The 23,416-nt window shown below is 40.4% G+C and overlaps 1 protein-coding gene across 1 annotated transcript in view; it reads left to right on the top strand.

Annotated features, from left to right (window-relative positions):
- LOC104594302 (calcineurin B-like protein 3) overlaps window positions 1-22,592 on the top strand; it is a 35,102-nt gene extending 12,510 nt beyond the window's left edge. Inside the window, exons 7-9 of the mRNA XM_010254541.3 lie at window positions 10,375-10,455; window positions 20,188-20,300; window positions 22,249-22,592. Of these exons, the coding sequence (XP_010252843.1) occupies window positions 10,375-10,455; window positions 20,188-20,300; window positions 22,249-22,306 (252 nt within the window). The 3' untranslated portion in view covers window positions 22,307-22,592. The remainder of the gene's footprint in view (window positions 1-10,374; window positions 10,456-20,187; window positions 20,301-22,248) is intronic.
- Window positions 22,593-23,416: the final 824 nt, after the last annotated feature.

Genomic DNA, 23,416 nt, shown 5'->3' with positions numbered 1-23,416 from the left:
TGAGGTGGGTGTATCATCGTCCCCGCCAAGCTCTAACAGTAAAAACATGGGAAATTCGATCCAGTTACAGTGGGTCAAGCACTCTCAGTTGATACAAGACAAGCCCAACACTAGATATGCCCATTTGAAGGAAGTTCAGGGGGACAATAACGACGACTACTAGTGGCTTAGCTACGGTGATTCTGAGGAGAGCCTTTCTGACGACGATTCTAGCTTTGGAAGTGTTGATGGAACTATCCAAGTTTGCTTGGAGGACAAAGAGGATATGCACATTGGTGCTCTGTTTGAGGGGGAGAAGTTTAGTGAAACACAGGTTGAGGAGTGTTTTGACATTAAAGTATATAAGCAGCTTGGTAAGGAGGATAAAGCTTGTTGATAGATTTTCAGCAATAAGGGCAACTGCAAAATGATGCTAGTTTGATGTAACTGGTCCAGGATTAGTAGGGATCTTCCTGTAACCAAACAACAGTTGGAAGATCTCTCTTAGTTGAGTAGAAAATTTTGGAAAGTCAGGTGGTGATTGAGCAAGGGAACTCTAAAACTTCAAAGGAAACTCCAGCAAGGGCCACAAGACCAAGCTTGGATCAGGTTAATGCAACTAGGGAACGCAATCAAATAGAGAAAACTGACTTTGGTCTGATTGGCATCCCAGATCCTATTCAGGGCAACATGGTATCTGAAAAAGAACAAGATCCTCCTTTGAACTCTGGTATTCCCTGTAACTTTAGTGTTTCGGTTTTGCTACTGACCTTTCCTCAAATGCTATTGTAGGCAGCCCAAATCTTGCTCCCATTGTGCAAAGGTCAATGGATTCATCTGATGTTGTTGTGAGTGAGTGAGATTGGGGAAGACTCAAAGGGAGGATCAAAGACAGATTGTGGAAAGGAGCTAGAGGATTCAGGGGAAAGCATGAGAAGTGGAGAATGTTGGAAGGAGGGAGAAAAATCCAATGAAAACACGAAAGTGGAGAAAAATGAGAGTGTTGTGATTAAAGAAAAAGGGATTGAGATCAGAGCTGAAGTAGGCATCTTGGGGGAAAGGATACATGAGGAAGAAGACCCAATGGTGGACCTAGCTGGAAGAATGGGGCTTAATGTAGAGAAATCTAAGGAGATGAGCTCTCAAACAAAAAAAAAAAGGAAAAGTGGGGAGGAAAAGGAGAAAACTGAATGAAGTGGAGAAGCTTATTAATGACGCTGAAGGGGACAAAGAGTTTAGTGCCAGGGGAGGAGGAAAAAAGGAGGTTTAGGGTAATTTGAGTTAGGTCAATGAAGGTTATCAGCTAGAATGTGAGGGGCCTAGGAAGTGCTATGAAGAGAAGACTGATTAGGGAGTTGTTGAAGAAAGAGAAACCGGACTTAGTGCTGATCCACGAATCCAAGGTTTCGGAGGTAGATAGCAAATGTATCACGTATTTGGGGGGAGAGAGAGATTTAGTGGAGTTATGCTCCAGCATGGGGTGCCTTAGGAGGAATAATAACAGCTTGGAAGGAGTACATGCTTAATTGCAGTGAAGAACTAGTGGGAAGATTCTCAGTTTTGCTTAAGTTGAATACTCAGGATGGGTTTGAATGGGTCCTTACCAATGTTTATGGTCCAAACTCTTACAGAAAAAGAAATGTAATGTGGGAAGAGTTAGCAGACATTAGAGGTTTGTGGGATGGACCTTGGTGCCTAGGAGAAGACTTTAATGTAGTCAGGTTTGTGGAGGAATCAAATGGAGGTAGACAAAGGGTTACCTCAAGCATGAGGAAACTTAACAACTTTATTGAGGATCTTGAGTAAAGGGACATCCCTTTTGGTCAACCTTGTTTTACCTGGTCTAATCTTCAAGCTAACCCTATCTGCTCTAGTTTGGACAGATTCTTGGTGTCACTATACTAGGAAGAACATTGGACGAATTTGATGGGAAAAACCTTACCTTGAGTTACTGATCACTGGCCAATATGCTTGTTTAAGAGATCCAATGCTGGAGGTCCATTTCCCTTTAGATTTGAGAATATGTGGTTTACCCATTCGGAATTCAAGGAAAAGGTTAAGGAGTGGTGGGATACCCACATACCACAACCTATTTGGGAAGGTCAGAAATTTCTGAAGAAGCTGTAGATATTGAAGGGAGAAATTAAAGAATGGAATAAAGTTAAGTTTGGGAGATTGGAAGAGAAAAAGAACCAGTATTATTTTGCAAATTGAGGAGATTGACAGGAAGGAGATGCAAGGTGTACTTGATGATCATGATAGGGAGAGGAGATGGTCTCTAAAAAAGGAGCTAGAGATTATTGAGAGAGGAGATCAGCTGGAAGCAAAAGTCAAGGGAGAGGTGGATTAAGGAAGGGAACACAACATTTTTCCATGCTATAGCTAATGGTGGAAAAAGGAAGAGTTCAATCTCATCTTTATTGGTGTGTGTGTGGGTGGGGGGGGGGTTGAAATAATAGATCAAGGTGAATTGCCAGGGCCTTTGCATACCATTTCAGATCAATATATTGTAGGCTAATTAATGAGAGGTGGTCATTGGATTGGCTTGAGTGGGATTGTTTGGAAGAAAATCAAGTGGACATTTTGGAGAAAAGTTTTGAGGTTGAAATTAAGGAAACAGTTTTCTCCATGGATAGATCTAAGGCTCCTAGGCCTAATGGATTCACAATGGCTTTTTATCAAGATTGTTGGGAGATAATTAAAGATGATCTAATTAAAGTTTTTTTTTTTTGGGAAGTTCCATAGTAGGGGAGTAATCAGCCCGGGAATGAATTCAACCTTCTTAGCCTTGATATCAAAGAAGAAAGGTGCCACCCAACCAGGGGACCAGAGTTCAGACCTATAAGCCTAGTGATTGGTATCTATGAGATAATTGCCAAGGTGCTTTCTCTGAGACTTAAAAAGGTCCTCCCTCCTCTCATATCCTAGTTCCAAGGGGCTTTTATCCAGGACAGACTAATTGTTGATTAGATTCTAATTGCAAATGAGTGTGTGGAGGCTTATAAAAGGTTGGAGAAGAAAAGGGAATAACAATCAAGTTGGATTTAGAGAAAGCTTATGATTTAGTGGACTGGGATTTCTTGATCAATATTATGAGGAGGTGTGTCTTTGGGGTTTTATGGTGTAAATGGATCAGAGGTTGCTAGCAAACAAGCCACTTCTCTGTTATAGTTAATGGGTCGGCAGTTGATTTCATTGAGGGGCTTCGAGGTCTTAGACAAGGTGATTCACTCTCTCCTTTTCTATTCACTCTGATAGTTGAGGTTTTAAGTAAGCTAATCTTTAAGGCTAACTCTATGGAGCTGTTTAAGGGTTGGGTAATAGGAAGAAATAAAATTTTGGTCTCCCACTTGCAATTTGCAAATGATATTCTTTTTTTTGTGATGGGGAAGGCAGAGAAGGGGTAGAAAATTTGAAGTTGGTAGTGAAGCTCTTTGAGAGGATTTCCAATTTGAAAATCAACTAGTCTAAAAGTTTATTGGCTGGTATCAACTTGGAGGATGATGATTTGAGAGCAAGGGTAGATTCGTTGGGTTGTCAGAAAGGGAATTGGCCTTTGTGTTACTTAGGATTACCCCTTGGCGTCAACCTAAATCAGGTAGTTTTTGGACCCTAGTAGTGGAGAGGTTTGAGAAAAGGCTAACAAGATGGAAAAGGAATTATATTTCGATGGGAGGGCGAACAACATTGATCAAACCCACTCTAGCAAATCTCCTAGTGTACTTTATGTCAGTTTTTAGGAGAGGTTATGAGAGATTTCCTTTGGGAGCCGGGGGAGGGAAAGAAAGATCACTTGATTAATTGGGATAAGGTGGTACGGTTGGAGGAAGGGGGGTTGGGCATTGGAAATGTTAGGTCGAAAAATTTGGCTTTGCTGAGTAAATGGCTCTAGAGATTCTCTAAAGAAAATGAGAAGCTGTGGAATAGAGTTATTTCAAGTATCCATGGCCACTTGCATAAAGCTACTTTGGCTACTCCCTGGAAGGCTATCCATGACATTCTTCCTGTGTTCCTCACCCATATAGGCTATGTTTGGTTTGAAGGAAAATGCAGGGAAAGGAAGGGAAACCTTTACAAACCTTGTATAGGTTTCCCTGTCTTTCCCTTCCTTTCCCTACCTTTTCCTTCAAACCAAACATAGCCATAAGGTATGACTTAGCTTTGGGTCAGAGAATAAGGTTTTGGGAGGATATCTGGGTCGGGGACAACCCCTTGTCTGAGGTCTTTCCCTCTCTTCTTGATCTTTCTAGTTTTAAAGGAAAGCTGGTGTGCCATTTTATCAGCTCATCCTCTTCCCATTCAGGCTTGAATTGGAATCTAGACTTTACTAGAATCCTTAGAGGGTCGGAAATCCCTAGCGTTTCCACTTTGCTTAGCCTATTGAACTCAGTGGTATTGGGGTATGGTGGTTCAAATTCCAGAGTGTGGGCACTTAATCATTCAGGGGCTTATTCTTGTAAATCCTTCTTGAATTCTCTTGTAGCCACCATTTATCAAATAAAAAACAAAAATCTGTTGTAGTCACCTCCTCTTCTCCTTCTTTCCCTTCTAAGGAGATTTGGTCTTGGCCTATTCCTCCAAAAGCCAATGCTTTCTGTTGGAAAGTGTATCATGGTTCCATTAACACCTGTGATCTGCTCAAGAGAAAAAGACCAAATTAGTGCTTGTCCCCAAGCTGGTGTTTCATATGTAAGTTGCATGGTGAGACTGCTTTTCATCTTCTAATTTCCTGCCCTTTTGATATCTCTATTTGGGAGTTTTTTCCATCTCTTTTTGGTTGCAGATGGCTTCCTCTTGATAATTTGGAAGGATTATTCAACTCTCATCTTTTTAGTTGCTCTAAAAGAAGAGGCAAGATTTTGGGGAGATGCACCAGAGCAGCAGTGGTCTGGACAATCTGGGATTAAAGGAACTTAAAAATCTTTGAAGACAAAGAAAGGAGTAAGGAAGTTGTGATAGAGGGTTATAACCTTAAGGGTGGCACATTGGGTGAAAACTTTAAAGCTCTTCGCAGACTTTAAAGTTGAAGATTTCTTCAGCTCATGGGGATCAATAGCTCACTCATCCTCTAGAAGGCAAAAAATAATTGAGGCCTGGTCTCCTCCATGTGCTGGATGGAAGAAATTAAATTTTGATGGCAGCTGCATGGACAATCTTGGACCTTCGAGTATTGGTGGGTTAATCATGGAAGAAAATGGAAATATTCTAGCCATGTTTTGAGGTCCTATTCAGCATGGAGATGTGGTGAGGTCAGAAATGATGGCAGCAGTGTTTTTAGTGGAGAAAGCTAAAGAATTGGGGATTGACAAGTTGATTGTTGAAGGTGATTAAAAAATTGTTGTGGGCTCTGGCTGAAAAAGGAGGAAGGAGTAATATGGCAGCTAAAGAATGAATTCAGATGCTTCAAGCAGATTTCTAAGGACATGATAATCCAAATAAAGTGGATTAGGGGATCTGCAAACAGCATGGCGGATGGATTAGCTAAACAAGGAATTCAGAGACAATCCATGTTTTGGGCTGTTTTGTAAATATTGGAATTGAGTTTTGGGCTTTTTCTTTTCCCACAACTCCTTGTTGTACTCCTTTTTAAAATTAATAAATCAATTTTTTTTTTGTGTTGCTGATCAACAAAAAAAAAAAAAAAACTAGTGACCCAATAGTAGAAGCAACCTCTAGAACAAACCAACTGAGCCCGGAGACCAACATAGAGCAACCACAGACATCCATATGGACCATACCTCACCCTCTCACCTGCATTGAATACCCACATCTCCCTTCACTCTTCATCAACGAAATCTAACTCCTTTCCTCACCTTCCTCCCATTTCTCACCCTTCCCCAGTTGTACTTATCTTGTTACTTTTCTGCCTTTTATTTTGTTCAAATTGTTCGATTGCCTTCCTCACAACTGCTTCTCCCCCCAAAAGGAAAATGCCAAGAGATTTTCCAACTGCCACCTGTCTATCTCTACTAGTTTATCATATCAACTCTTCCCTCTCAAAGATAATATCATTGTGATCAGCTTTATTCCCTCCTTTTTCCCTCTCCCCCTCCCTGCTTTGCTCCAATCACTTCGTGAGCACTTCCTTTTCTCTCATCCTTCCCCCCACTGTCAATAGTTTTCTCCTTCATTACCTCAATCCCTTCATCTCTCTCTAACTCCAAGTTTCTTTCAGAAGACTTCATGCTTTTCATTTCCTCCCTCTCCCCTGTGAATGCTTCCTCGTTTTCATTTTTTTGATTAGCAAAAGAATTTATTTTATTAGATTTAAAGAAAGCTGTAGCAGTATAATATTATGACAGGGATGCCATCCCCAAGAGCTAATCAAATTATAGTTACAAAGAAATCCCCAAAAGGCTAATAAGGTCCCAACATCCCAAAATACATTAGATTACAATTTAGTCCAAAACAATCCATCTCTATGAGCTCCTTGCTTTGCCGATACATCTGCCATTCCATTTGTTGACCTTCTTATCCACCCAAAAGTGGAATTGAATCTCTTTGCCAAGGTGTCGATCTCCCTAAAAGCAAGTTTATATTTCTATGGAGCTGATATGATATTCTTGGACCAAGATATGACTAACAGAGGATCTCCTTCCACTTCCAATTCCCTTGCTCCAAATTGTACAACAAGCCTTGATCCCATGTAAGAGAGCCATCACTTATATTGAATCTCCAAAACCAGTTGGTCTTGAAAATAATGCCACCACCACTCCTTCGTGGTTTCTAAAAACACCTATTCCTGCCCTTCCTGGATTACCCACTGAGCTACCATCAAAGTTAACCTTTAGTTTGTTAAAAGATGGAGGTTTCCAAACCACTCTTACACTTTCTGCAGGTTTAACTGTTCGTTCCACTTCAGTCCGGGATCTTATTATGGCATTTGTTGAGAAGTCTTGAAAGAGATCCAAAGTTTTTACCCAATGTGCTGTTTTTACTGTTACGTTTTCAAACAGTTCCTCCTTTGATTTGCTCTTCTCATTAAAGATTCTCTGATTTCTTTCTTCCTATGCAGTCCAGATCAGCGCTGCTCTTGCTGTCCTCCACATAACTCTGCCTCTCTTCTTTTGTTGCCTTAAGAAACTAGAATTGAATAGGTCTACTGCATCCTATTGAGGATCCCATCTGCAACCAAAGAGAGAAGAAACATATTTCCATATACAAGAAACAAAAGGGCATGTAACAATTAAATGGGGAAGGGTTTAGCCACTTTCCTTGCAAAGGATACACACATGAGGAGAAAGGCATTTGTTTGGCCTTCTTTTCTGTAGCGAATCACAAGTGTTGATCTTCCCATGGAGCACTTCCCAACACAAAGCTTGTACTTTAGGAGGGGATAGGTTTGCACCAGATTTCTTTAACCGGGAAAATTTCCCCCAAAGGCTCTGGCAAGACAAGAATGCTAAAGAAGGAAGCACAAGAGAAAAGGCCATTAGGTGAAGGGAACCAAATTCTTCCATCTGAAGAAGTATCTGTTGCCAAAGTTGCCTCCCAACCATTTTCTGCCATACCGTGAATGCTTCCAATGATCTTGTGCCACAATCTATCTCTTTCTAAAGGAAATCTCTGGAGCCATTTTCCTAGTAGACCTGTATTTCTCTTTGTTCAATTCCCAATTCCAGGTCCTCCCAATTCTTTAGGTTTGCATACCTGTTCCCATTTTATAAGATGATATCTTCTTTCATCCTCCTTTATTACTTGACTCGATCAACGTTTTTAAAACTGGACCGGACAACGAACCGTTTAGGGGTCCAGTTCCCGGATCAAATGGTCCGGCCGTTCGAACTGAACAGACGGCCTGTTCTGACAAAAAAATTTTAAAAAAATGGCCAAAAACCGCTGGACGGTTCGAATGGTTCGACCGCCCGGGTCAGTGATTTGCTGTTTTTGGCCAAAATGACGGTTCTGGGGTAAAACGGAACCAATCAGGTGACAGGTTCCCAGTTTTTCTGGTCCAACTGTCCGGTCGGGTCCGGTTTTGAAAACCATGGACTCAATGCCCTGAGTCTTCCTGCCTGCGTCAACTTCTAAACAGTTTGGATCGTCACTATTTATCAGACAGTTCTGAAGTCTAGATTTAGCCTTAGTGAAAAGGAAGGATCTCTTTCATTCTTTCAAGTATTTTCAGTGCCTTGAAATTAATGCAGAAGAAGAGGAGTTAGTTTTCAAACATAATGTTCACAACTGGGATGATGACTACTTTTTTCCATGGGATCTGGAAAGGGTTGTTAAATGAAGAAACTTAAATACAGTAATTGTGAGCTAGGTGATCAAAATTTCAGTGAGTGATTCATCCTTAATTCTTTTGGGGGAGACAAAGCTGCAAACTGGTTTTGTAGGAAACACAGAAAAACATACAGAGATTGTTTGATTACAACAATATAAATATCTGTTTAAATTGAATTTTTAAGGTGCAATCCTAAATCACCACTTCTTGAGAATCCCTTTACAGCCCAAATGTGCAAATGGGTGGTGGTGCTCTAATTTCTATTCTCCTAGAAACACAGTAATCAAATTCCAAGCCAATTTCTCTAGCTGAAAAGATTTTCCATGAAGACACAGGTCAACCCACAAACAAAAACACTGAAGACTCACCTACAGTATATATATAGAATAGCCGTCATTTCTTCACCCTCACTAACCAGAGACTTGACACCTGAGAAAAATCCCTTTTTCCAGCGGAAACAATTGTACCAGTAAATTTAGAGGCATTTCGTCAACAGCTGATGGTGAAAATGGGGCAAATGGGTTTCAGAAATTCGGCCACCCAACAACCGTGAGATGATTTTTGTTGGGATCCTATGGCACCACCCAAAAGATCGCTCGGGCCTTTGATGCTGCCCTCTTTTGCTTACATGGTCGGAATGACAAGTTCAATTTTCCGGAAAACCCACCAGAGATTCCTCATGGTGGATCTCTCACACAGCCGGAAATTCAAGCTGCTACGGCTTGTGTTGTGAATGTTCAGATCTTTTACTGATTGATATCACGCTGGATGCTGGAGTATCCCTCACCTTCATCAGTCTTTGATGGAGGAAGAAAGAGAAATTCTCTGGCATTATTTTCTTGTCTCAGCTTCGTTCGGGGTGAGAGCTTTAAGAGAAGAATATTTTTGGGATTATAAAAGTTTTAAAAGTGCACATGACATTATGTGGTCAAGATAACATGAAATACTAACAGTTGGACTTGGATGTATATTTCCAAAAGTTCAAGGTACTCAGGTGTCACACTTGAAAGTTTAGGCCCTCAAGTGTTAGTACCCCGAAAGTATAGGGTACCTATCTGTAATTTTCCCTATTTTTTATTAGATATTTTGTTTACTTTATCTATACCTTATATAAAAAGAAGGAAACACAGGATACCTTTTGGTCAACCTTTGTTCATCGACTATCTCTTCATTGTCTTTAAATCAGTTCAATGTAGAGTTTATATTCCTTGGCACGATTTAATGTGCTTCACAAAATAGTGTTTCATCACTTGCGAGTTGGAGATGAGAGACTTATGGAATCAGTATCAGGTGCTGGAAGCTTTGGGCTGTAAGCTGCACTAGTTTGCTACTGTCAAATCACTGTGGGCCATATGCTTAGGGGTTAATTTATTTCCTTTTTTTTTATATCCATGAAGTGTCTTTTATTGTTATTGTTGGTCAAAAGGGAAAAGAAATAATTGACTTTCCAAATGACAATCTCATCCATTAAAAATCTTCTATCCAAGCCTGTCCATCTCTTATAGGAAATGTTAATGCGGTGTTTTTTCTTTTCCATATGTCATGTGAAACTCTCCTTTTAACTTATACTGGATTTTTTTTTTTTTTAAGTATGACCTATAGTAAGAATATGATGAAGTAGGCTTGAGACTAAGGATTTGTAAACGGGGAATAGCATGTTTTATGTGATTCATATGCAGTGGGTGATGTAACAAGATTAAGGGTATTGGAAATAAGGAAACTAAAGCAAGGCATATACTTGAATGGGATGCAATGGTTGTGTTATAGAGATTCATGCTTAATATGACTGTTTTCTAGTTGGTTCTTTACTTTGGTTCCCCCTCCCTCCTTACTGTTGATTCAGTGAACATAAGTTTACCCTCTGCATATTGACTTCATTTCTGGACGTGCCCACTGATAGCTTTTTTAATCATTGAAAGTCTATTATTTTCTGATGTAGTTAAACATTTTTGTATAGCAAGGTTGGGGGAATCATGTTACTCTTGTAAAGCTCTTTTTATACATGTTTGAGGGTGATTTGCCCTTCATTTTTAATAGAATCCTTTTTCACTTGCCTATATAAAAATATTGACTTCATTTCTGGTGTTTCAGACATCTAGTCTGGTATAGGTTCTTATCTCTGTTCTACTCAGGCATTTCAGAACTTTGACCTTCTTTCAAATGTACAGGTGAAGCAAATGGTAGTAGCTACGCTTGCTGAGTCTGGAATGAATCTTTCAGATGATGTTATAGAAAGTATTATTGACAAGGTGCTTCCTTAGTTTGGTTCTGTTTATTCTCTTTCCTTATTTCTCCCATATAAATTTTCTTGACCACCTTCCAGCCTTTTTATCTTGTGTGCTTTTTGGGTCTTCTCAGCTTTCTATGTTCTCTCTGACAAGTATTTTGTTTTGAAAAACAATAAGAAAAATGACTATTACCTAACGACAAAAAGATGTATTAGCAAATACAATGCAACTGTAAAACCATGTACACAAATGTACTTTGGGATGACAAAAGATGCCTCTAAATCCTCACATATCAAAAAGAATCCTGATTTTGTTTAGTAATTTATATGGCAATCTGATATAATCTTTACTTTTTATAATTCATCTTTCTGGGAGAGGTTGAAAGATTACAGAGATTTTCTGTGGAATATTAGGTCTGAAATAAAGAAGATTCACTTGGTTAAGTGGGAGGTGGTTTGCAGACCCAAAAAAGACGGGGGGGTTAGGGGTGAAAAGGATAGGAGGTTTCAACAAAGCTTTGTTGGGTAAGTGGGTTTGGAGGTTTGGAAGAGAAAGAGAGGCCCTTTGGAGGAGAGTGGTGGCCTGTAAGTATGGGGTGGTGAATTCCGGGTGGAACTCAAAGGAGGTGAGGCACTCATATGGTGTTAGTGTATGAAAAGGAATCATGAGCTTTAAGTCTTTGATGATCTCCTTTTATTCTTTGTAAGTGGGGAGTGGATCGAGTATTCGGTTTTGGGAAGATGATTAATCTGGGGTTGGGAAATTCTGTGAAATATGCCCAAGGCTATACAATTTGAGCAGGAAAGGAGTGCCTATCTCAGAGTGTTATGAAGTAGTTAAAGGTGCTGTGATCTGGAATCCATATCTCAGAAGACCCCTGTTCGATTGGGAGGTGGAGTGTGTGGAGTTGTTGGCAAAACTTCAGGCCTTGGAGATAAATCCCTCAGTTGCAGTTGTCAGATTATGGAAAGAATGTAAGGATGGGAAGTTTACTGTCAAATCAATGTACGCGGCTTTGATCAGAAATCAGGTGGAGGGTGATCCAGTTAGGGGGTGTTTTGGGAAAACCAGTGCTTCCTAGGGCTGAAGCTTTTGCTTGGTTGGTTGTGAGAAGATGCATTTTAACCCAGGATAACCTGAAGCTCAGAGGCTTTCAGTTTCCAAGTAGGTGTGTGCTGTGTTTTTCTGAAGAGGAAGATGTTTCTCACTTCTGCACTGCAAGTTCACATGTCCAATTTGGTCCTATTTCTTCAAGCTATTTAAGGTAGATAGGTGTTCTATGGCAGATCTGGCTGAAATCTTTAGTTGCTGGCCAAGAATCTGTGGTGGCATTAAATCTATGATTTTATTGATCTGTATTCCCGTTGCTCTGTTCTGGGAGATTGTTAAGACGGCTGAAACAGAACTACAGAAAATGGTTAGCCAGTTTTACAAGAGAAGGCCACATCAACAGCCCAACTAACTGACCATCCACTTGCAGTGGTTTTAGCAGAAAAAGAAATTAAAGAATGTAAGTGAGGGGAGCTCTGTAAAACAGTATAAATAATCAAAGATAAGGGAATAAAGCCATCGACCTTTCAACATCATTCTCTCTCTCTCTCTCTTTAATTCAGGAGGTTGGTTCCCTCGAAGAGCTCTGTGTGAGGTAGGCTCCTAACAAGTTGGTATTAGAGCCAACAAGACCAACACGAGAACAACTCAAGTAGACACTCAGGTGGATCAGATGGAGGTAGAAATCCATCATATGTCATCAGACCTCAGAGAAATGAAGGAAGGCTTCACCACTCTCCTCAATCGATTGGATCAAATGTTGGCAAACAATGACAAGGAAAATCAAGAAGAGCGCAGCCATGAGAATAGCTGGAGAATAGGACCTAGAGCAACACAAGTAGTAAGAATACATTTCCCTGTTTTTTCAGGCGGCAATCTGACTCCTTGGATTCTCAGAGCAAAGTGCTATTTTGATTACCATGAGACATTTGGGCAAGATAGGGTGTCTCTAGCTTTTGCACATTTGGAAGGAGAAGCTATCTTGTGGTATCAGCGGTACCGACGTGGGCACCCTCGCAAATCTTGGGCGGATTTCACTGATGGCTTGACTATCCGCTTTGGATCATCTGGGTTCGAGGATCACAATGAAAATCTGGCAAAATTGTGGCAGATGGGATCGGTTAAAGATTACCAGATGGAGTTCGAGAAGCTGGCCATGTAGGTCCAAGGGTGGACGGAAAAAGCTCTGGTGTTTTGTTGGCGGCCCGAAGGAAGAACTATGACTGGAAGTAAAGGCGAGGTAACCTACTTCAGTCATAAACACAACGTCTCTGGCAAGATTGTATGAAGACAAGTTCGCACGAGCAAGAAAGATTCACCGGCCATGGGGGCCATCAACCAGACCAGCATCACCAAACAAAGAAGACGGGATACTGGGCTCAGGCCCAACCATCCCATTCAAATGACTGACTTGGGGCGAAATGCAAGCCCGTAGAGACAAAGGCCTCTGCTACAACTACGAAGAAAAATTCAGAGCAGGCCATTGGTGCAAGACACAACAAGTGTTTCTCCTCCAGACAGAGACCGAGGAGGAAGGCGACTTCATCAGTGACGGAGAATCCAGGTGGGAAATACAGCCGACTGGGACACCCGAAATATCCCTGCAAGCCCCCATGGGACTTGCGTCTCCACAGACAATGAGAGTAGTCGGGTTAATCCAGGGATACCACGTGTCAATCCTCATAGACAACGGCAGTTCCCTTAATTTCATAACTCAGATTTTGGTGGATAAATTGGGGCTTCCGTTTCAACCAACAACGGCCTTTACGGTACATGTAGCCAATGGTAATAGCCTATCTTGCAACAATATATGCTTGGGTTTGCCACTGAAGATTCAAGGGCATCAATTTTCAATGGACATATATCCCCTTAATCTCAGCAGAGAGGACGTGGTTCTAGGTATCTAGTGGTTAAGGCAATTAGGGCCCATTGTATGTGATTGGGCTCGCCTCACCATGGACTCCACATTGGGTGAAGTCTTGCATCATTAACAAAACAAATGAGGGACCCTGATCAACCCATATTCATGCACATGGATTTGAATTGGGTCAGCCCATCCTTAGCTAATAGCAACTCAAGTGGGTCGGGAGATTACCACAGCCGCCTACAACAACTCCTCCAGGAATACGACAGCGTGTTCGAAGAACCCCAGGAGCTTCCTCCACCCCGGGAGCATGACCATCTCATTCCTCTCATGCCAGGAGCTACTTCGACCAATGTAAGACCCTACTGATACCCTTATTTCCAAAAATTTGAAATTGATAAGCAAGTTCAAGATATGCTTGAGAAAAGAATAATACAGACCAACCATAGCCCATTCTCCTCACCGGTATTACTAGTCAAAAAGAAGGATGGGACTTGGCAATTTTGCATTGATTGTAGGACCCTTGACAATATTACCATTAAGGACCGATTCCCAATACTGGTCATTGATGAGCCACTTGATGAACTCAGTCAGGCCACCATATTCTCAAAGTTAGATTTACGGGCCGGGTATCACCAAATAAGGGTACATATGGAGGATATTCACAAAATGACTTTTAGGACACATGATGGCCACTACGAATTCTTGGTCATGCCATTTGGACTGACCATCGCTCCGGCAACATTTCAAGCCTTGGTGAATGACATATTTCGGCCATATTTACGTAAGTTCATTCTTTTATTCTTTGACAACATATTGGTATGCAGCCCCAATTGGGAGGAACATCTGCACCACCTACAGGTTACACTTACAACACTTAGGCCCATCAGCTATTTGCTAAAAAGTCCAAGTGCTCCTTTGGACAATCTCAAGTATATTACCTGGGACATGTTGTGGAAAATGGAACTGTAGTTGCGAACTCAGATAAAATCTCTAGTATAGTTGGCTGGCCGCAACCCAAAAATGTGAAAGAATTTAGGGCATTCTTGGGCCTGACAGGTTATTATCGCCACTTTATCAAAAGCTACGGCCTAATAGTTGCCCCCTTGACCCAATTGTTAAAACGGGATGCCTTCCACCGGTCAGCCCAGGCCCAGCAAGCCTTTGAGCAATTGAAACATGCAGTTTCAACACCACCCACATTAGCATTACCTGATTTCACAAAAGATTTCATCGGGGAATGTGACGCATCCAGTCGAGGTGTTGGGGCTGTCCTCATGCAAGAAGGCCAACCAGTAGCCTTTTTCAGCAAGGATTTAACATCACAGAAGTGGGCCAAGTCAGTTTATGAATGGGAATTAATAGCAGTGGTCCTAGCAGTGCAGCGTTGGCGATCCTACTTGCTTGGTAGACGATTCATCATCAGGACCGACCATCAAAGTTTGAAGTTCTTGTTAGAACAGACTGTCCTATCACCTGAACAACGGTGGCTGTCCAAATTACTGGGGTATGACTATACAATCGAGTATAAAGCAGGGTCTACTAACCGTGTGGTCGATGCCCTCTCACGGCACCCCTAGTCATTTCAGTTACTTGTGTCATCCCCAGCCTCTCCACTCATGGATCAGCTTCGAAGTGAAGCTCACTCCCATGCTGGATTACAGCAATTAAAGGCCCAACTATTGGAAAATCTGTCATAGCACCCAGTATACCGTCAAAGATGGCCTACTTTTCTTCAAGGGTCGCCTGGAAATCCCAGCAGATTCAGCCCATCTTCAGAAGCTCCTTGAACTATTTCATGGCTTGCCCATAGGTGGACATTCCGGTGTCCTGCGCACTCAGAAACGCATTGCCACACAATTCCACTGGAAGGGAATGCGTGCTTCAATCCAAAATTTCATAGCTGAATGCGTAGTGTCAACAGAATAGACACCTACTACAACAGCAGCAGGGCTCTTGCAACCACTTCCAATTCCAACTCAAGTTTGGGATGATATATCAATGGACTTCATCACCGGGTTGCCCGTCTCCACTGGTGAAACTGTTATCCTTGTGGTGGATGATTGATTGACTAAATACAGTCACTTTCTACCTCTATCACATCCATTTACAGCAGTCACAGTTGCTGTAGTGTTTCTTCAGGAAACCGTACGTCTTCGTGGGCTTCCCAGCTCAATTGTGTCCGACAGAGACCCTGTTTTCATGAGCCGTTTCTGGGCTGAACTTTTTAATCTACATGGGGTTAAGCTCTTCAAATCAACTAGTTACCACCACCAATCTGATGGACAGACAAAGGTGGTTAATAGGAGTCTTGAAACATATCTCAGATGTTTTGCTGGAGATCGACCAAGGCAATGGGTGAAGTGGATTCACTGGGCTGAGTGGTGGTACAACACCACTTTCCATAGTGCTGCAGGGATGACCCCCTTCAGAGCTCTATATGGTTGGGACCTCCCCCTCTACTTTCTTATGAAAGGGGGACTACGGCAGTGGCAGCCCTGGAAGAACAATTGATACAACGAGATGAGGTATTAAAGGAACTGAAATAATCTCCTACGAGCACAGCAATGGATGAAGAACAGTTATGATAAGCACCACAAAGATATCCACTATGCAGTGGGTGATTGGGTGTTTCTTAAATTGCATCCTTTCAGAAAGATTTCAGTAGCAAGCCGGAAGTGGAATAAACTCAGTCCACACTACTTTGGACCATTTACAATCATCGAGAGGATAGGGTCTGTGGCATACAAATTGGATCTACCGGCAATATCAAGATTACATCCTGCATTCATATCTCCTTACTGAAGAAAGGGCCTAAGCCAGGAGCCATTACTAGTGCTACCCTACCCACAGACAAGTGCAGACTGAGCCAGCCCGCATCATTGACTTCAGATGGGTGCACCGTGGTGGTAGAGTCATTCTGGAAGCACTAGTTGTATGGTCTAAACTTCCAGAGGAGGATGCCACCTGGGAACCTTACTTGGATCTGCAAACGAACTTTCCCACTTTAGACCCTGAGGGCAAGGTCTCTCTAAAGGAGGGAGGGATTGTTAAGACAGCTGAAACAGAACAACAGAAAATGGTTAGCCAGTTTTACAAGAGAAGGCCACGTCAACAGCCCAACTAACTGACCATCCACTTGCAGTGGTTTTAACAGAAAAAGAAATTAAAGAATGTTAGTGAAGGGAGCTCTGTAAAACAGTAATAATCAAAGATAAGGGAATAAAGCCATCGACCTTTCAGCATCATTCTCTCTCTCTCTAATTCAGGAGGTTGGTTCCCTCAAAGAGCTCTGTGTTAGGCAGGGGCAGGTTCCTAACAGAGATCTGGAAGGGAAGAAACCGAAGACTTTGGTACTGATTTATTTGAGGAGAAAAAGAGAAGTATGGAAGAGACAGTGGCTATTATCAGTTTGACAGTTATTGGTTGGGTGCTGTACTGCTGTTGCTTCCTGAGTTTCAGGGATTGAGGAAGGAAGATTTTGGTACTGATTTCTTTGAATGCATAAAAGAGTGTTGATGTTCTGTGTTGTCTTCAAGGGATTGTTTTGTTTTGAAGTGAGGTTGTAATGAGTCTTTTTGTTTTCTGGTGGTGGTGACGTCTTGTCACCTAGTTATGCTTGTACTATTTTCCTTTTGGCAATAAAATTTTTTCTTTATTTATCTTCAAAAAAAAAATTCATCTTTATGGTGTACTGATGAGATATCTTAATTTTACTACTCATCAGCTGTTTGTTTAGTAATTGCTGTATCGTTTGAAAGCAATATTTCATTGACTCCTTAATACAATTGCTTATTTGTTTATCCTCATTTAGTCATTGATTTGTTTATTTGAGAACATAATCATACCTTAAAATAATTCTTCTACAACCCAAGAAGAGTCGGTTGGTCATCTTCTTCTCCAGTTTATTTTGCTTGCAAGATTTTGTGGTAATTCATTAGGTTGTTTGAATGGTGATCCTGAAGCACAATCTCTTCACTGATTCAAGCTTGGCTTGCAAGTTGTCTTGACAAAAGAGACTATTTTTTGGGATGTTATGCCTTTTGTTATATGTTGGTGCATATTTGAGGGAAACAAGTGAGGAGTGTAATACTTGCTCTGTAGGGAGTTTGAGTAGTTTACACCATGCTTAGTGGTGGAATTCGTATTTGGATGGATATTTTATCGGTCATTTTATGATGCACTTTGTTACTATTCCCCCCCCCCCCCCCCCCCCCAATTTTAAGAGTCAAGCATTCTTTATGGCTAGTGTTGGTCTTGTGTTTGCATCGGGAGTCATTGTGTCACCTTTTGATTGTTTCATCGAGGACTGTTCAGCTCCTCTCTTCCACAGCCATAAAAAAATGAGTTTGGTCACGGTCTTCTTGGGTGGGGACCCATAAGGGCAATCACAACTGTGGTGGTGCAAGTTGAATCACAACTTAGGAGATTTGGCTGCTGCACTGCCTTCCCTCTATTGCAGTCTCACAGATGTGGCTCTCTGCCTCCAAAGCTTTTAGAACTCTCCGTTGAGTAGTTTGGAAAGAAACTGGCAGGTTAAATTTAAAACTAACTACAAAAGGGTGGCCTGGTGGGTACGATAATACCTCTTAGGAGTTCTTTCTCCAATATACTGGTCTGTTGTTTGTCCTTTTTTTTTTTTATTTTGGCATTGGCAGGTGATGTTTTAGGATAATTGGAGTTGCACTTCTTATTGGGATGGACTTGGTGATGAAATGTCGTTTACTAATAGCTTCTTGGCAGGTGTCTATGTTATGTTCAAGGAACATGACACACCATGGATCCAAGTCATTTTAAACAAATATGGGAACCTCTTATTAGATTAGCAAAAGTAGTTGATTCAAATATCTATGGTTCAGGTTGATAAAAAAAATCTATGGTTCTGGAGTTCAGAAAGGAACTATGAGTACTTGGAATGTATTCAGTAAATTTAACCACTCCATTAGTTGTCAAGGCAACACCTAGACGGGCACCTAGGCAGTACCTAGGTGATAAGGCGTTCTTGGAGGGTTGCCTCACCCAAATGCCTACATATTTTTATATAAGACAACTTACAATATTTTATATTTTTATTTTGTGTTATTAATAGTAGTACAATAGATATTATTAGACTAAATTATTCATATTGTGGGTTTACAGAATTAATATTGTTATTCCTATACTAGTTTCTTTTTGTTATTTTCTTATTCGTTTGGGTTAAATTGAGACACAAGGCAGTGACATATTCTTGAACCCTTCAGGAGTTTAAAACCTGAATTGGTAAGTTAAAAATAACTTGAAGATTTTATCCAATTGACACACAAGAACAATCAATAGGACTTCTTCATCCTAGGACCAAAACAAAGGCTCAACCCTTATGTTTTGTATGTTTATTTCCTTTCTTTTTTTTTTTTGATAAATTTTCCTTTCTTATTTTTTTACTCATAAATATGTTTACTTTCTATCTATTGGTATGGGGTTTATACTTATTTCATGAGAATTATGGTGATTATTAGCTAAAGATTACTACTTTTTCCTATGAAACCTAATAGCTTAGGATTTATATATATTTTTTATTTCAAAAAACTCATCACCTAGGTGATGCCTAGGCGCCCACTTAAGCGACTAGGAAACAAGGCACTCTCCTATCGCCTAGCTTTGCCTTGGTGCCTTGAAAAGATGTACAGTAAATTTGTTGCCTTATTACTGAGGAGATGGTAATAACAATCAGTTTTGGACCAATTGATGGTGCATGAACAGGCCATTGTGTATTGACCCCCTTAACCTCCATATAGCACCATCCTCATGATGTAATCATCAATGAGTCGGACTGTTGTTAGTGGTCAGGTAGATTAGGGTCCAGATCTACATCAGCATCTTGATGATTCAAGGCTGTTCATTTAATTGAATTGCTTTCTCATATCGCTAGGAGCACCCTGTGGTTAAGAGCTGAAGATCCAATATTTGGAAACCTGACCTCCTTTGTTTGGTCAAGTCTTTATGACTCTCTAATTGAAATCTCAGATGCTAACTTCTCTTGGAAACGGATTTGGGTGATTAATGTCCCATACAGAGTTATTGTTCTTCTGGACTGTTGTCTTAACTCCTAAGATAAGATGCCAGTAATGGATCATTATTATCTCGTGGCAAGGCAAAGGTCGTTAGATAATTGTTACAAGCTATGTGGCAATTGGAAGGAGTTGGTTTCTCATCTATTATGCCACCCATAGTTGTCAAGGCATCACCTAGTCACCTTTGGCTGGGAACATTTCCCATAATGCCTTGACTTAATATCAACAAGGTGCTCATCTAGGCAACTCAGCAGTGCGACCAACTAGAGTAGGTGCTCTATCTACCTGTATGGAAAAGTTATGTACCTAAGTATACCTTGGTAATGAATATTGGGGTTATTCAATTAGTAAAATTTACTTTATCTAGAAGATGGAACTGGCATTAAGTTTTTCTGCTGGGTTTTAATTTTTTATTAAAGGATATGAAATGATCCCCCTTTTCATAGTGGGAGACCTAGCCATGTGTTTCAGAAGCATCCCTGGCAGCCTGGCTGATGGTCTTGGCCTCACGTCCAGGTAACCATCTCAAAATCTTAGTCCATTTAGTTGTCTCTCTCCTTTTGCACATGCCACTCAACTAGTGTGTATATTAGAAGTTCTGTTTAAGTATCAACTCTCAATGTGGTATTTTGTTTTAGTTTTTAAGCATGTTTATCTTTTTCTTGCCAGTGTTCTGAATTTTTTGAATTACTAGACTATACAGTAAATACATGTATAATTTTGAGGGTTCTGGATATGAATCTTCTGTAAACATCTTATAATCACACATGTTTCCTTTGCCTATGGCAGACATTTGAGGAGGCTGATACAAAACATGATGGGAAGATAGACAAGGAAGAGTGGCGGAATCTTGTTTTGCGGCACCCATCTCTGTTGAAGAATATGACTCTTCAATACCTTAAGTATGTTCTGGCTTTAAACCTATGTCTTCTTTTATTTGATAGCCAGTCAATGATGATAGAGTTTCTGGGCTGTATATTATGTAAAAGAATTGCAAACTACCTTTGCTTTTCTTGCATGCTGTTTTTTTCTTTAAATAGATAAGAAGCAAATAAATACTTATCTGGCAATAATACAAACTTGGAAAAGTGGCACAAGTCCTGTAAATTATGTAATTATTGCAAGATTAAAATCAAAGAATTTATTAAAATAAATATACAAATTTGGTTGGCTAATCCATCCTAGATTTCTAGAGCCTAGTTTTTGATCCTTTAGGATTGTTTTATTTTTTTATTTTTTGAAACAGGTAAAGTATGATTTCATTAAGGGAAGAAAAACCATGTGCAACAAGAAGCTGTACACAGGGATTTACAAAAAACTGCTAGAGCAGATCTGTACCCCTCAGCCCTGCGTTACAAAAATATATTTTCATGTACAAAAAAAGAGTTGAAGTTCATATTCTTGAATAACATGTTTACAGAAAGCCAAGAAATCATTTTGCCCACTATTCTCTGAAAAACTGTGTCAGAAGAGCTGTGCTTGTTATTGAAAACTTGCACTTAAATCAAACTCCATGCCACCTTACCTTTCGGGGATAAACCTCCTAAACTCCAGCCTTACAAACTCCATAATTGACTTTGGGCAACAGCTCTTTAAATCAAACAAGTTCCAATTTTTAAACCACACCTTGGGCAAAGCCGCAATGTAAAAGGAGGTGATTCACAGATTCTTCTTCAGCTTCACAAAAAACACAGGTAGTGGACGTCAGCTGCATTCCTTTTCTGGCCAGATTGTCTCTGGTTGAGAGCTTATTCAGGCAGGCCAGCCACAGAAAAACGATCTTGACAGGAATGTCCTGCTCTTCTGACCTTGAAAAAGCCTTAAAGATAGATTTGACTGAAAAGTTTCCATTTTTATCCCATTTCCACACTCTTCTATTCGCATGCCCGATGTCCACCTGAGTGTCATATAATCTTTGAAGTAAAACCACCCATATCTTCTACTTCCCAATTGTTCAACAGCCTTCTGACTGAGGAACCCACACCACACTGCCATTTAGCACTTGCAAATTCTCAGCCACACTAGAATTTTTGTTCACTGCCACCTCAAAAAGGGAAGGAAAAACCTCCTTTAGGATTGTTATTCAGTATCATACAAAAATAAACCTGTACCCTTGCATGCGAAAGTGAACCTCATAAGTTGCTCTGAAATCTATAGGCCAATTACAAAATCTTGTTCGAGTATGTTTATTACAGATTTTGTGGCTAAATACAAATGATGTGTCTTGGCAAGGCTTTTGCTGTTCTGGATTTTTTTTTTGATGCCCTCAATTTGTGTCACTGATCAAAACTGAAAGCCCATCTATATGGTGAGGAATGTGCTTCTCCTAATTGTTTTTAATCTTAACAGATTGATGTAATATTAGTTATTAGTAGAGAAAGCCACTTAGCCATCATCATCATCTTGAAGGAGTTTATCTTCTTTTCTGTATCCATGACAAACATCTAGCGTGGTTGTTCAATTATTGGGTTTCATGTTATGCAGCAGATTGGCCTATAAAATGGACCGCTGCTGTGCTTGATTAGAAATACTTATCTCAACTTTAATTTAATTTCTTATGTTATTAATCTATTTTTTTTAGTCAACTTTCTATTTCTCTCTTATTTTTATACCAAAACCATACATAACATAGAAGGTTGAGATCTTGTACTTGGTTTTAATCTTTTGAAGTGGTCTAAGATTAAGATGATTAGTTGATGGTTTCACCTGATTTTAGCTACCAATGTCTGTAAGCAAAATTGTGAATGGAAGAACTTAAATGCCTATCCAGAAAGAAATGGAACTATTTATTTAGCAGCACACGCTCTCTTAAAGGTATTCTGAACTGACTGTTTCAATGCCCTTGAACAGGGACATCACCACTACATTCCCAAGCTTTGTGTTTCACTCGCAAGTTGATGATACCTGAGGTTTTCATCTATAAAGAGCTCGAGTCTCTTTGTCAATGAAGGTTTGCCCATTTCTAGACAATGATGTTTCTTTGGAGTTTAAGAGGTGCAGAGAAAAGCTTTTGGAGCTAATTGATGAATGTTATGAAGAGTTTGACGTTTTATATTCTCTACTGCTACATATCGTCTTTTCCCCCCAATTTCTTATTTCAATTGATGAGATCTTCAGCCTGAGTTACAACATAGTGCATTAGTTTTCTTATAGGGCATTATCCCCGAGGTAGAAGTAAAGCTACCTTTGTGTTCCTTTCTTGTCCAGTGAATGCTAAGAATCAAGCGATATGGGTTGGATGGTTGATTGGTTGTGAGCAATCGTATTGACTATTGAATAAAATCGTGGTATATTAATGGTCAAAAGTGGGGGAGCTGGAGCTTCATGATGTCATAGAAATACCGAAAAAACAATAAAAGGTCTCCTGTGAAACCTTTACCCAGTTTCTTGATATTTTACAACAAACCATCCGGAATTCACATTCACATGGTGCCCTGGGTAACCAAAAATCTAGACGCCAAGGTGAGGTTCCGTTTCAGGACAATCTTAAATTCTTGATGCTTGGACACATTCTCGAGTGGTGGATTCGGTCACCAAATCGGTATTTGTGTTTGCCATAAACCTGGTGTCCAATGGACAACGCGCTAGAGCACTAGTTAAAAAGATTCTGCCTTCCCCATAGAAGGGCTCATATTACCATGGTTCCCCTCTCTCCTTGGGATGATGGGATCGGATATATTGGCTATAAGGCTGTCAATGGGTGGAGTCTGATTAAAGGCAGGGTAGAACCAAGGTTCAAAGTATCAATACATATTGGCCTGTATTGGCTGATATGTATTGTGTTGATGGCTTATCGATACGCCCCTCCAGGGGTTGTATTGGGTCAGCCACTGGTTCAGAGGGTAGTCGGGCCTTAAACTGACCCCTCTGAACTGGTTTCAAAAAAAACAAATGAAACTTGAAAAAATGTACCAACATGGGCCAATATGCCCTACTGGCATATTGTGGCTATCACCCCATGTCGATATTTAGAACTTTGGGTAGAACTGTTCCTATTGAGAAAAATTAGTTGGTTCTT

Source organism: Nelumbo nucifera, chromosome 1 (assembly GCF_055504915.1).
Source record: "Nelumbo nucifera cultivar China Antique chromosome 1, China Antique-T2T, whole genome shotgun sequence".
Classification (NCBI taxonomy): Eukaryota; Viridiplantae; Streptophyta; class Magnoliopsida; order Proteales; family Nelumbonaceae; genus Nelumbo; species Nelumbo nucifera.
The sequence above is the reverse complement of the archived record's forward strand: the minus strand, read 5'-3'. Positions and strand labels throughout refer to the sequence as shown.